The sequence below is a fragment of the Misgurnus anguillicaudatus genome, chromosome 22 (assembly GCF_027580225.2).
Source record: "Misgurnus anguillicaudatus chromosome 22, ASM2758022v2, whole genome shotgun sequence".
Taxonomy (NCBI): domain Eukaryota; kingdom Metazoa; phylum Chordata; class Actinopteri; order Cypriniformes; family Cobitidae; genus Misgurnus; species Misgurnus anguillicaudatus.
Genome location: NC_073358.2, coordinates 32,239,403 through 32,253,878, shown reverse-complemented (window position 1 = coordinate 32,253,878; position 14,476 = coordinate 32,239,403). Strand labels below are relative to the sequence as shown.

Here is a 14,476-nt window from a genome sequence, read left to right as displayed (position 1 = left end):
AAACTACAGTATAGTTTTTTTACTACAGCAAACAGAACATTCTTAAATACTGTTTTGGAATCTCACCTTAGTAAACAAAGGTATACCACCAGTATACTACAAATAAAACTAAATATAAATATAGGCCATTTTGCAAGATGTAAGCAACACTGGTCCAGAAGCACTTCATGTTGTTGTTGTTGTTTTTTTTTTTAGTTTTGTAGTTTATTTTATCTTTTGATTCAGTTCAAAATGTTCTGTTGGTTGTATTTTGTTCTAATATTAATTAATATTAATACTTTGTTCAGTGTTAAAAACTAAAAAAAGGAAGTGCTTCTGGACCATTGTTGTTTAAATCCTGCAAAATGGTCTATACAACTAATGTAAGTAATTCAGTTAACACTATATAGCACTACAGTTTACTCAAGTTTACTAAATGCTTATGTGTACTCATCAAATATAGTTCTAAAAATATTTTAGGTATAAAGTAGATTATTTTAAAGTTTTGCTATTTGACATTTGGGCTAGTTTTGATTGGCCATTGGGCTGTTTTTTATTACGAAGATCTGGCAACCTTGCTGCGCATGTTTACATCGCCATGTTGAATCGGTGACTTGGTAAACGTGAATGAGCTCGAGAGAGTGTTGTTTTCTACAACTCGTTTACTCTATTCCCATCTTGTTTTAAGTTTAAATCATAAGTAACTTTCCTGTGTATAGAACGATGGGGAAGCGCTATTACTGCGACTATTGTGATCGCAGCTTTCAGGACAACATGCACAACAGGAAGAAGCATCTGAACGGCGTCCAACACCACCGAGCAAAGAAAGCCTGGTTTGACAACTTCAGAGGTATTGCTTGCAGCATTCAAACAGTATTGAGCCATTCATTTGATACAAAATACCATATCTGTCTTATCTGAATTGATAGAGCATTGCATTAGCAGCGCAAAGGTCATGGGTTCGAATCCCGGATAAATGGATGTACATCTTAAAAGCATAATAAATTGCTTTGGATAAAAACGTTTGCTAAATGCCTAAATGTCTCTTTAAATTATTTTTAGATGCTGCCACAATTTTAAATGAAGAGCGGGCAAAGGAACCATGCAGGAAGTTCCTACAGACAGGTAAAAGTTTGACAACAACTTTATTATTTATTACTTTTTTAAATTTAGTAGATTTTTTATCCTCAAAGCTGTCTCAACCTAACCGCTACACTTTATCTTATTCTTTCAGGAGAGTGTGTATTTGGTACAAACTGTCGTTTTTCACACATGTCCGAGAGGCACATGAAGATGTTGGAGCAGAAGATTGATGCTGAGATCATAACGTTTTTCATAGACCTTCATCTTGTGATGCCTTTTGGGCAGATCATCGATTAGATCTTTAAGTCATACTTCAAAGTGTATTGAACAGGCGTGCTCAGTGCTGATGGCTGTTGGTGTACACAAACCCATTTCAACAATTTATTAAACCGAGTACATTTTGGCAATTTCCTGTTAGCTGATAGGCGACAGAAGGAGTTTCCTAACGAAGATGAGTCATCCTCTAAGCGCAACGTTGATGAATGGCTCTCCCGAAGACAGAAGAAACAGGCTGCGTTGACATCAGGAAGGTAATAAATGTAAAATATTATAAAGGATTGCTATTTTGACACGACTGGAATGCTTATTAAGGAAGCGGGGTGCAGTTTTCTGGAGGGGTGGGAGGATGTAACCCCCAACAATTAAAACGAACAGGTGATTCTCACGAAAACTTGGTTTTAAAAATGTCAAGCATGAAAATGTAAAAATTGCTTAAATGTACTTTTTTTCCCACCAGACATTGAAAAACAAAGTCTGGAGTAAATGGGAACATTAATTTAAAAACTTGTACTTATCATTTAACACTTTTTGTAACATAATTAAAAAAATTAGTCCTAAAAAATCTCATTACCGCAACAGTCACCTGAAAGAACATAATTTGGAGATTCTGCGCATGCATTTAAAATCAAAGTATTATGCTTCTATTAATTAAATTAACATTTAATAAGCATCTGTTGCGGTAATGATAATCAAAATGTTGTGTAAGCATTCTGACAAGACAATATTTCAAATTAACTGTAAAAAAATGATCTTACCTGGTAGCCATCTTGAAGTAACTGGTCCATGTGCTTGGTCACTCAAAATCAAACTTTATTAAAATTCTGTATGTGTGCTTAAACTGTTCTCAAAAAGTGTTGCGGAGGATGAGAACATCAGGCATGGACACATCATTTTCCTAATTTTTCTTCATTATTATTATACATGAATATCCAATAAATATCTAAAGTAGTCTAAAGTAGTCTAGCAAAACATCCATTTATGTTTTTTCTTAATATTTTTGTGTTAATTTGATTAAATTACAACATAATGCATGTTCAAACACAGCTGGACACATTGCGGTAATGAGAATTTCAGCAGAAAATGAGATAAAATTTACAATTATAAATTCTTATGTTGAAATCACACATTGTGCAAGGTAGAACACAGTATTGTGTTAATTCTGATGCTTTTTAATGTTACTATATTACACATGTTAAAGCTAAAATCATTAGTGCCGTGGTGTTTCAATGGTTTCGTGAGAATCACCCGAACAGTTGCAACCCCAATATTTATTAATGGAAACGTATGTACAGTTGACACTTCAACCCGTCCAGTATTTATCTACGCCCTTGTCAGAAAGTAAGGGAAACCAGAAGATATCTGTTATTTTGACTTGGGTGTTAGAGAGATTATTATCATTGTTTAGCAAATAATCTGTAACATTCATCTGAGACATTTTTGTTTATCTAAAATTTGAGTTTTTGTCTAAACATGTTGCTTTTTCATGAATGATGAATCCCAGCTGCTCAGGTGCAAGTCTCCATCACTGATATCAAAATGCATGAAAAATCTTGTTTTGGAGGTCACCCTGGTAGATATTAAAATGAGATTGCCTGCAGCTGCGCCATTTGCATAATTACCTGCATATAGAGCTTTGTTGTTCAAGACTGCACACATATGCTTTTGAGTTAGTATAACTCACATTATTCTTTATATTTTAGTGTTTCAAAGATTGAAGAGGAAGAGTGCGTTGAAAACGTTGAGATACCTCCGTATCTTCTGTCTATTCCAGATCTTCCTCCATCTCTCCGTCCTCCACCAACTGGTGGTTGGAAAGTGACACTTCAAAATGAATGGGGTTGAAATTGAAATAATTTAAGTGCATGATACAAACCCAGTGATTATGCTATTTTGCAAGGCCTTTTTTATACATTTAAGTATAAGTATAATTTTTCATAATTGTTTTGTAATACATTTAATAGCATAATGTGGACTTGCATGATGATGGTATTTTTCTTTTTGTAAAGAAGTTCTGAAAGTATAATGGCTTCATATGAAGTTTTAACTTTATGTTGAATATGGAAAGAGATAAATAGTTTTTGTCTTCATTCTGTGTCAGTGGTTCATATTGACATTTAGATGAGTGAAGCTTTAATTTACTCCTGTTAGCTTTAGTTCTTGAGAATGATGCTCTGTACTGTTTCCCAGCACGGTCTCAATCAATTCCCTTTGTTTGCACTGATGAATGGTACACTTGACTGGCATGGATTGCATTTACCGGCCTTCTGAAGAAAAAGATCCTATTTTTTGGCTGTGTGTTACAGCAGAGACTGTGTAAATAAGTCTAAAAGCTTTTTCATTATGCTTTGGTTGATAAACTTGGTAAATTACAACCATCAAAACTCACAAGACAAGAGATTACCTGGGCACGTAAAATATTCCACCAAAGCAAATTTCACAATGCAAAAAAATGACTTCCTTACTTAGTATTTTTGTCTTGTTTTTGGTGGAAATATCTAGACATTCTTAAATTAAGATGCTTTTTCCTGATGAGCAAAGTGACTTGGGAGATGGGTCTAGTTTTTGGACAAAAAATATACAATTCGGGTCAATTTGAACTTAAAACAAGCGAAAATATCTGCCAATGGGGTGAGAAAAAAAATCTAAAAATAAGTTATATTTTTTCTTAAACACTTAACACTTAATTTAAGCAAAATTTTCTCACCCCATTGGCAGATAATTTTGCTTGTTTTAAGCACAAATTCACTTAAATTGTATAGTTTTTGTCTAAAAACTAGACTTAATATCTTAGGCCATTTGGTTAATCAAGAAAATACAACTTGATTAAGAATTTTTAGATATTTCTACTAAAAACAAACAAGACAAAAATACTAAGAAAGTAAATTATTTTCAAGAAACAATTTTCTTGATATTTTTTGTCTTGTTCTCAGTAAAAATATCTAAAAATTCTTAAATTAAGATGCTTTTTCTTGATGAGCAAAACGATTCAAGAAAATAAGTCTAGTTTTTAGACCAAAAATATCAAATTTAAGTGATTTTGTGCACAAAACAAGCACAAACAAAATCTGCCTATGGTGTAAGCAATTTTTTCTTGAATTTTTCTTGAATTTAGTGTTTAAGCAAAATGTTCAATATTTTTTTGCTTACCCCATTGGCAGATTTTTTTGCTTGTTTTATGCACAAAATAACTTAAATTTGATATTTTTGGTCTAAAAACGAAACTTTTTTTTCTTGGGTCGTTTTGCTCATCAAGAAAAAACATCTTAATTTAAGAATATTTAGATATTTTTACTGAAAACCAGACAAAAATACTAAGAAATTGTTTTCTTGAAAATCATTTTTTGCAGTGTATGCATACTTAGATTTTTAATATGCAAAATTAGAACGAGAAGAAATAAACCCCCACTGCTTTATTTCAGTTGTTCACATACAATTTAATGTCGTTATCAGCACATTTTGGCACATCATAGATTCAAGATAGGTCTACATTAATGCAATATAAAATTACATATATCAATTAAATATTACTTTTACATCAGTACATTAATATAATAATACATGAACTATACCAGCCATATTTGAATTTTAAGTAAATGTGCTGTATTTTCCACGTGGAATTAAAATAAATACTTTTAAAGAAAAGTTTAAAAATACAGGTTGACAAAATAAAATATATATATATATATTTGATATAATCTTAATTGTTATATTATGCTGATTGAAAAATATTGCCATGTTAAATTATATAACTTCTAATAGTGTGTAAAACAACTTACACAAATACACAGTAGATCACATGCCTACACTTTGGAAATTGAACGCATGATATGTTTCAGATGTCCTGAAATCAGTACCTCTTATTTGTACATATGTCAATTACTTGAAATCACAGTAAATTGTCATCAAATAAGCATTGATTGCATATTTAGAGGAAAAAAGCTAACCTTATCATTACACAATACATGTAAGAAGTTTTCAAAGACGTGCAATTGCAAAGAAAAGTCCCATGGGTACTAATATATATTTCATGTCAGCATTACTTTCCTGGTCTGTGCAGTGTACAAACTGCAAAAACGATTTCAAATCAAGGATGACTCAAGTTTGCTAGCTAGCCACGTATCTCACTTTCTGTGAAATAAAAAAGATTTATGAAATATTAATCCGCAACCAGCCCTAACTTGCATGTTGGTATATTTGACTCTAGCCCTCCTGAAACAAATGCAATACTTTTATTATTACTTATCATTATAATGACATTGTCGCATGCAGATATGTAACCATATAAATAGAGATATGGTTAGTGCTAAGTTTTGCTTTTACAGAAATGTTAACGAACACAACTTATTGTTATTATTAAGTCTCATTTATGATATTGCACAAACACTTGTGTGTTATGTACTCAAAAGTGCACATAAGATATAGACTTTGGAATCCTGACCAGAGACATACAGAACAATACCAACATATTGTTTAGGCACTGAGATTGCTGACAAATGCATAAGTTACAGATAAATGCATACTTTCCAGAGTATGCATAAGCCGAATATTGCTTGTTACTATTACCTTGCACCAAACGTAAAGCTATAAAGTTACTTTGAAGAACTAATGCTGAGGACCCTTTCTTTTGTTCACTGGTTCGTCTGTAAATCATGCTGTGAACGCCTTAAACCTTATCTTTAGATGTTGAATGACAATTTAAGGACAAATGAAAAATTGATACCATACAGATCACAACAACCGAGAACAATGAAAACCACAAGGTTTTAAATCATCAATACAGACTGATTATTCATTAACAACATTGATGTTATCAAAATGCTACGAAACATTTCATGCAAATATGTCATTACGCATTAACACTCAACATTTATTTTGAAGTATATCTACACACATTTACTCTCACTTGGCACATATAATACAAATAGTAATATTTAGTCATATTTCACAATGCTTTTGGCACACAACCAGTAGACAAATGACTAAAAGATATGTCATAATCCTGAGAGTTAAGACTGGGAGAAATACTTTTTTTGCAAGTTAAACTCTCACTGCACAGGTAAGATTTAATTTCCATCATTGTCCGTTACTGGCAAATTTTAAATAGGCTACATTCATTTATCTTTTTTATTTGCTTTTACTTGTCCTAACATCTGTCGGTGACGTGAGCATGGTGTGGGCAATTTTGTTTAACCAGTCTATATTTATTTTAAAATAACAAATATCCAAGCTGATGCTGTTTTGGACAGCCTGATCTCACGAGAAATCTACATATTTTACGAGTTGGCTAATTCGTATCAATTCAAACAAAGTTACAGTTGTCATGAAAAAAACAAGAAGACCTAACCTCGCACCTAACCTCGTCACAGGGGTCAAGGCAAAATGTACCAAAAGTTATGAATGTGGTGGTATGAATTAGTGTTGTAGTCAAGACCACCTAAACCGAGACCAAGTCAGGACCAAGACCAAGACAGGCCGAGACCGAGACAAGACCAAGACTTTAAAGGGTCGAGACCAAGTCAAGACCAAGACAGGCCGAGACCAAGTCAAGACCAGTGCAAGTCACTGCATTAAAACACTTATGATAAAATGTGGAATATGCATATGATTAGGCACTTCTTGTCTGTGTGTGTGCGTGTGTGCGTGTGTGTGTGTGTGTGCGTGTGTGTGCGTGTGTGTGTGTGTGTGTGTGTGTGTGTATGTGTGTGCGCGTGCGTGCGTGCGTGTGCATTCAGATAAGTTGTTAAATAATCAAAGGCATTGCAGATATGTGGGAATTTATCTTTTTCTATAAGCAAATAAAAGTGAACAAACACTAAAGAGCTAAAATCAACTTTACCATTTATTCTGAACTGTCTTTCCATGGCTTGCCATCCACTTAACACAATGCATGTGTTTTTAGTAATAAAATTAGAAAAATTGTCATTGGGAGAAACTTAAACAATGCTTAAACAATGCCAACATCATATGCCAAACCTTAATAAACTCTATAAAATAAATAACAAAAAAATTGACATCAGTTGTGGTCTTGACCGGTCTTGAAATAAAATTCAGAGTCCTCTTTGTCTGAGACCGAGACGAGACCAAGACCTTTAAAAAGTGGTCCCAGTCTCAAGAACTACAACACTAGTATGAATTAATACGAATTAGCCAACGCGTAAAATATGTACAAATTCCTGTGAGATCAGTCTGATCTAAACTATGTAGACCTACATGATCAAGTCTGTGTGAAGTCCAATATTAAATGTGTTCTCAGTTTGTGACACCACAGAAAAAATATGTTAACCAGTTTGAATGAAAAAAAGAAAAAAAGAAAAGAAGTTATCAAAGTCTTCGAAAAATATGGCAGGATTCTTTGCTCTCAAATGCTGGGGGTGTGTCCAGAGCACTGAAACCACGGCTACATGCGGAAAAGCTGCCAACACTATGTCATGGCAATTCATACGTATTTTACAAGGTGGCTAATTCGTAGGACCACATTCGTAAATTTTTGTCTTGACCCCTTTGATGTTGGGGTTAGGGGGGGTTTTGTTATAGTATTTTTTTATGATAATCGTACGTTTTTGCGCGATTAACTTCGTACGCATTCATATGAACTCGTAAAATATGTACGAATTCTCATGAGATCAGGCTGGTCTCTCTCAACTTTCAAGTACTGCTACAACCTAAATGGATGCTCGCGATTGTGTTGTGGCCATGCTCGGTGGCTCCAGCACCGCCCAAATAATCCTGAACACTGAAATGTTCAACTTTGTAACATGTTTCCGCAATACACTTCTAACATTTAGAAACAATTCTCTTTACACAGACTTTAAAAATTGGAGAAATATTTCAGTTAAAGGATTAGTCCAGATAATTTACTCACCACCATGTCATCCAAAATGATGATGTCTTGCTTTGTTCAGTTGAGAAGAAACTACGTTTTTGGAGGAAAACATTTGAGGATTCCTCTCATTTTAATGGACTTTAATGGACCCCAACACGTCACAGCCTCCATGCAATTCAAAAATGCAGATTCAAAGGACTCCAAACGATCCCAAACGAGGCATAATGGTCCCATCCAGCGAAACGATTGTCATTTTTGACACACTTCTCGTCTTCCGAGAAATGTCAAAAATGTGCGTAATAAGTATGTGAAACTACGCCCACGTGTTTACAAGTGTGGAGAAAGAGCACCGTTCCAACATTGTTGTATGTCGAATAATATTAATTAATGTCTTTGTGTCTATTGTTTAAAATAGTCCGCAAATGTGCGTTTCATATATGTAACACGTGACCTTTCCACGGCATTACGCAATTACGTGAGGTTGCGCTGGTGTGTCACAGGACCGGAGATAGAGGAGAAGTTGTGGTTTAAAAGTGCATATTTTTAATTTTTCTTGCCAAAAATGACAATCGTTTCGCTAGATAAGACCATTATGCCTCGTTTGGGATTGTTTAGAGGGTTTTGAAACTGCAATTTTAAACTGCATTAAAACTGTTAAGTGTTGGGGTCCACCAAAGTCCATTAAAATGAGAAAAATCAGGAAATGTTTTCCTCAAAAAACATAATTTCTTCTCGACCGAACAAAGAAAGATATCAACATTTTGGATGACATGGTGGTGAGTAAATTATCTGGATTTTTTTTTAAAGAAAATGGACTAATCCTTTAATGTCCACAAAGGCCCTGATATGTCATTTATACATAGAAGGTAGATTATAACTATACAATACAATAAGTCATGTTCTGTGTTATAACAGATGAATATTGTTTCTGCTTGGTAACATGAACTAATAGAAAACATTTAATATTATTCATCCTAATTTTAATTTATCAGTGTTCCTACTTTTATTTCTACACAAACATGATTGACACATTTGAACTGAATTGTGACCCTATCTATAAAATCCAGGCTAAAGTCTCATCATCTAATTATGAGATTAGGAGCATCAAAGTTTGATTTCACCCACTGATTTCACTTTAATTTTCACATTATGTGGGATGATTTTATGTAGTTTTCACAGAGTGGGTCAATTGTTCAGGGCTTTTGGGATGTTGTTCTTCTGCCTGACTTTGTAGTGAAACGAGAATGCAGCCTTTGGTGTTATTTTTATACTGGGATCGCTAAAAACTGTAAAATTCGTAATTTTTTGCATTTTTACCTGTTGCCAGTCATTTGCTGTTTTAGAAACAGAACCAGTCACTGCATCCCTCTTCGAAGCATCTGATTGGCCGCGATGAGCATGACGCTGATGATAAATGCGATAGCAAAGGCACAAATCAAGCTCTTGCGCACACACGTGTGCTTGACTTGCTGCATGGGGCTTGCTTTGGGGACAGGTTGAGGAAAATAATAAAAAAAGAGAGAAAAATGTTATTATGACAATATTGGATTTTTCCCAACAGACATGACATTTATTTCAGGAAGACAAATGTCACATTCCTTAACCAACAAATGAAAGGTGTGTTTAGCTTTTGTTTCGCTGAACCACAATTCAATTATAAACTACAATACGTAAATATAGCCATAAAAATCTGGAATAAGGTGTTCAAGTGTAGATTTATGATCTCCATTACCCCAGGACATCAACAGAATAAGTTACAGCTAAAAATAGACATTGCAGTATTGGCGTTGTATGTTTTATGTGTTTATTTGAATTGACAGGCAATTTAGATTGATATGACGATACCCTGAGACCTTATAATGAAAAAGATAGGCATGCGGACGTAAACAATTTACGATCACAGTTTTGTTATTGTTGTTTGTCGAATTAATATTGTTTGAACTCAAGTGTATAAATGCTTACTATCGATATCTACTTGGCACTCGGGGCTGTTTAAGTGACTCTCCTCTGTCATGATAATGTTCTCGATGTCTTTCATTGTCAAATGGTCACAGAAGGTGTCATACAAGAGTCTCTTCAGCTCATCCACAGTCAGCTTTTGCATGTCACACTAATGAAACAAATAAAGAAATCGATTCAGTACAATGAAAAGGTCATTAGTTGAGCAAGGTTCAAAATGAAAGTCGTAAATTAATGATCAGTGGCTGATGCACAGATGGGTTATACTAAATAGCAAATTTAAGGGACTATTGCTTCATAATGGACTGAAGTGCGCTGCCAACATTAATTTCAATTCAATGCTATTACTATGGCAAAAATGTCAGCAAGTTAATTGTAGGGTGTGAATAATGTACAAATAATCTTCTTTCCAATAATCATCACAGATATGATACAAAGTAAAGCTGATGCCTGACGGAACTAATCATTGAGACTTTGGGGGGAAATCATTTGGATTATTCACAAAAAACCACACACCTTCCAGAATATAGAGTCAAACTCAGCTCCGTGGAACCTATCAGGCATACCAGCAGATGCCAGCTTTGGTCCAAGAAGTGTTACAAACTCCTCAAAATCAACTTGACCATCACCTGCAAAATATAAGTGTATAACCTTTCTCGTGGGAGATTATAAATTTGTGCTTGTGCAGGAGTACAACCTAATCTCATTTTACGAGACTTTTTTTAAAGATAAATCTTTGGTGTCCGCAGAGTATGTATGTGAAGTTTTAGCTCAAAATACCAAATAAATAATTTATTATAGCATGTTAAAATTGCCACTTTGTAGGTGTGAGCAAAAATGTGCCGTTTTAGGGTTTGTCCTTTTAAAGGCGGGGTGCATGATCTCTGAAAGCCAATGTTGACATTTGAAATCACCTAAACAAACGCGCCCCACCCCAATAGAGTCTGGACCTTCTTTTGATAGACCCGCCCCACACATACGCAACCCAGAAAACGATGTCAGTTAGTAGATATGCCTCTCACTGCTGATTGGCTACAAGTGTGTTTTGGTCCTTGGCTCGACTCCCTTTTCCAAAGTGTTTTTCAAAAATCATGCACCCCGCCTTTAAATGCAAATGAGCTGATCTCTGCACTAAATGGCAGTGCCGCGGTTGGATAGTGCAGATTAAGGGGCGGCATTATCCCCTTCTGACATCACAAGGGGAGCCAAATTTTAATGACCTATTTTTTCACATGCTTGGAGAGAACGGTTTACCAAAACTAAGATACTAGGTTGAGCTTTTTCACATTTTCTAGGTTGATAGAAGCACTGGTTACCCAATTATGGCACTTAAACATGAAACAAGTCTGATTTTCATGATATGTCTCCTTTAAATCATTACCTAAAGCATAATTATACATAATCACAAAATAAGATGACGTGACCCTGGACCACAAAACCACTAATAGAGTATGGGTCCATTTTATTTTTAAATTGAGATATATACATAATCTAAAAGCTGAATAAATACGATTTTCATTGATGTATGGATACAACTAGGCTATTAAAAAATCTGGAATCTGAGGTTGCAAAAAGTTGTCCAAATGAAGTCCAACTGCACCCACTCACAAAAAAATAAATATTTTATATACTGTAGGAAATGTACAAAATATCTTCATGGAACATGATCTTTACTTAATATCCTGATTTGTGGCATGAAAGAAAAATCAATCATTTAGACTCATACGGTGTATTTTTGGCTTTTGCTGCACTTATGCTTGGTTTTGTGATCCAGTGTCACAAATAATACTGATCTAGTATCGCAACTTACCAAATTGTCAAACTGGTGTCGTTATGTGGCTAAAATCACAAATTTTATGTTTAATGTAAGGGCTTTCATACCATCCATATCCAGTCTTTGACTGATCACTTCCAGCTCCACCTCATTTGGCATGTAACCAAGAGACCGCATGGCAATTCCCAACTCCTGTTTTGAGATGAATCCATTCCCGTCACGATCAAACACCTTGAAGGCTTCACGGATCTCTGTAGTTGTGCCAGATACAGTACATTATCATATATGTATAGCTACCTGCTAAAATGCCACATATTCCTAGTTATAATACATTTTTAAACATACATTACAATCACACAGTATATTTATATTAATATTAATATTGAAAAGTTGGTTAACTTTGTGACTTCCTCTATAGAAATACCCACCAGAAAAACAGACAAAGGTTAGTTTAGGGCTGTCTATCTCACTCTTTCTGGGGCTGGTTAAGTGTTAGCTTGGCCTTTGTATCTATCTACACAGTGTGCGCATGAATGCCATACAATATACGTTTAATGTATAAACTGCAGAATTTAGCATTTTTGTTTTTTAGAATATTATTTCTTAAGATGCCACATAAAATGAAATTAATAGTTTGTAAAATTGTATACACTTATATTTGATTTAACAATCAAATATAATTGTTTGTGTTACGTTGAATTAAAAAAAGTAATACAAAATGTGCATATATATTTATAAGTGTTTATTTGACCTCACTGATTTCACATTGATTTAAAATGTATCCATGTGGTCTTACTCAGTCAATAGGCTATCTATTAAAGATATCAAGGTTATATTTTCACAGAATGTCTATTACATAATGCATGATGATTTTTTAAGTAGAAAATCATAAATCACACACAAAAAAGACTTTATCTGGGTTTCCACAGGCAGGGTCACATATACTTCAAATGCAGAAAATAGTAATGTGGTCATCCAAGCTTTGAACTCCACTAAGCATTTAATATCACTCTGCTGTTATACGCCAAGTTCAATCAAATGGGCACTAATCTACAGTGTAATCTTTAAAAATATTGGCCGTCACAGACAATTGTACGATAAAAACACATCACTTTGTTCATTTGAAAACCTTGACAGTGACTCTGCCGTAGGGATCTCTCCACGGTGCTGAAATTCACATTTTCAATTCACATTATCGCAACAGATAGCGCAGCCTTATGACAAGAAATGAAACATCACTTACCCTCCACTTCATCCTCTGGGAGGGTGATCGGAGCTCTGTAAGAGAGGATATCTGGAATTGAACAAAGTCCCCTGTACATGAACCTGGAAGTCACGGCACGCACGGGCATCTCTGCGAGGGCAAATCAGCACTTTGATACTGATCTTCATAAAGCACCGCTGTAGTTTGGCCACTGCAACTTTACTACAGCAGAGCGCTTGTTGGAAGCTCAAAGCAAAATAAAATCAAAACGCCTGTTTCGTTCATCTTCATCTGGTATTTTGGTTCAGGTGCGATTAGTCACTCATCATGTGCACACTCATGCAAAAACGATCACCCGACAGATTGCACACCGTTTTGCATCAGCTTCATTAACTATTTCTGTCACGAATGCATTCGGATAAATGGTACACAAATGCGAAACATTCAACTGTCGGCGTTCAAATGGAGCTTGATGTGTCGTATATTGCTGGAAATGTCCCCGTTTTCTGGGCATCTTCAACTGGATTTGAAGGATAAATGTGGAGCATCCCCTTCAAAAACAACGTGTCTCTCCGTGAGCGGTTCCATAAGCGTTAGTCAGGTGTTTATCGGTTATAAAGGTGCAGAAGAGGAATGTTCACACACACAAAAAAACAAATTGTATTACATTATACGATGCGCATTACCTCCTGGGCTTCAGCTCCCTTACGCTCTCAATGCAATCCTACAGGTAGTCGAGCGGTCTCGAGTTGCAGAAATCAACAGAAATGACACATTGCAGTCACCGCGTTTTCGAGCTTGATTTGAATCATTTCAGTCCATTTGGTATATAGATAAACGATAGTAAGATAAATGGCGACTATTCCATTAATTTTAGATCGACAAACAACGTGCCAGTTTACAAAAAATGACTACATACGGACTGCATAGGAATAAATTCAAGATGCTAAATAAAAATCCAAGAAATCTCTGCTGCTGTGCTGCGTCCTCTGTGAGGTCTCATCTCTGAGTGCGCGCCTGATGCCAGATATCCTTTTATCTAAAGTCACTCGTCTACAATGCGCGCCTTAGTAACCAGGCACATATTTGATTAAAAATGGACACTATCATTCCAAAAGCCTTTTGTTCTTATCCTTTATGAAAACACATTAAGGGTCAAAATCTCAACAAGTAAATTTTTTAATTCTTTAAATGGACAGAGCAGTGAAATACACCTTTAAAAATAAACGTTATCAAAGGTTCTTTGTTGTGTTGTTGAAAAGAGAACCTTTTGCATCCACAGTGGAAAAAGGATTATGATAAAGGGGTTACACTTTATAATAAAGGTCCAGGTATCATAATGAACTAAGACCTACATTTGTTTTTTACTTAAATA

The 14,476-nt window shown here is 34.9% G+C and overlaps 2 protein-coding genes across 5 annotated transcripts; one reads left to right on the top strand and one right to left on the bottom strand.

The window, feature by feature from the left end:
- Positions 1 to 359: 359 nt before the first annotated feature.
- zmat5 (zinc finger, matrin-type 5) lies at positions 360 to 3,428 on the top strand. 3 transcript variants are annotated; one of them, XM_073860409.1, is made up of 6 exons: positions 360 to 596; positions 699 to 829; positions 1,042 to 1,104; positions 1,214 to 1,298; positions 1,485 to 1,592; positions 3,042 to 3,428. In XM_073860409.1, exons 2-6 carry the CDS (start codon positions 703 to 705, stop codon positions 3,181 to 3,183), a joined length of 525 nt encoding a protein of 174 aa, XP_073716510.1. In that variant the 5' UTR covers positions 360 to 596; positions 699 to 702; the 3' UTR covers positions 3,184 to 3,428. The 3 variants fall into 3 exon arrangements, with proteins under 3 accessions (XP_073716510.1, XP_073716509.1, XP_073716508.1); XM_073860408.1 differs by having other exon boundaries at positions 360 to 602; XM_073860407.1 differs by having other exon boundaries at positions 379 to 829.
- Positions 3,429 to 4,677: 1,249 nt separating this feature from the next.
- Positions 4,678 to 14,164, bottom strand: cabp7b (calcium binding protein 7b). Of its 2 annotated transcripts, none has more exons than XM_055199497.2 (6): positions 13,141 to 14,164; positions 12,005 to 12,148; positions 10,640 to 10,752; positions 10,127 to 10,274; positions 9,482 to 9,647; positions 4,678 to 5,469 (listed from the first exon to the last, which is right to left on the bottom strand). In XM_055199497.2, the coding sequence occupies exons 1-5, from the start codon at positions 13,247 to 13,249 to the stop codon at positions 9,520 to 9,522; spliced, it is 642 nt and encodes a 213-aa protein (XP_055055472.1). In that variant the 5' UTR covers positions 13,250 to 14,164; the 3' UTR covers positions 4,678 to 5,469; positions 9,482 to 9,519. The 2 variants fall into 2 exon arrangements, with proteins under 2 accessions (XP_055055472.1, XP_055055471.1); XM_055199496.2 differs by lacking the exon at positions 4,678 to 5,469 and adding an exon at positions 8,906 to 9,390.
- Between the last annotated feature and the right edge of the window lie 312 nt (positions 14,165 to 14,476).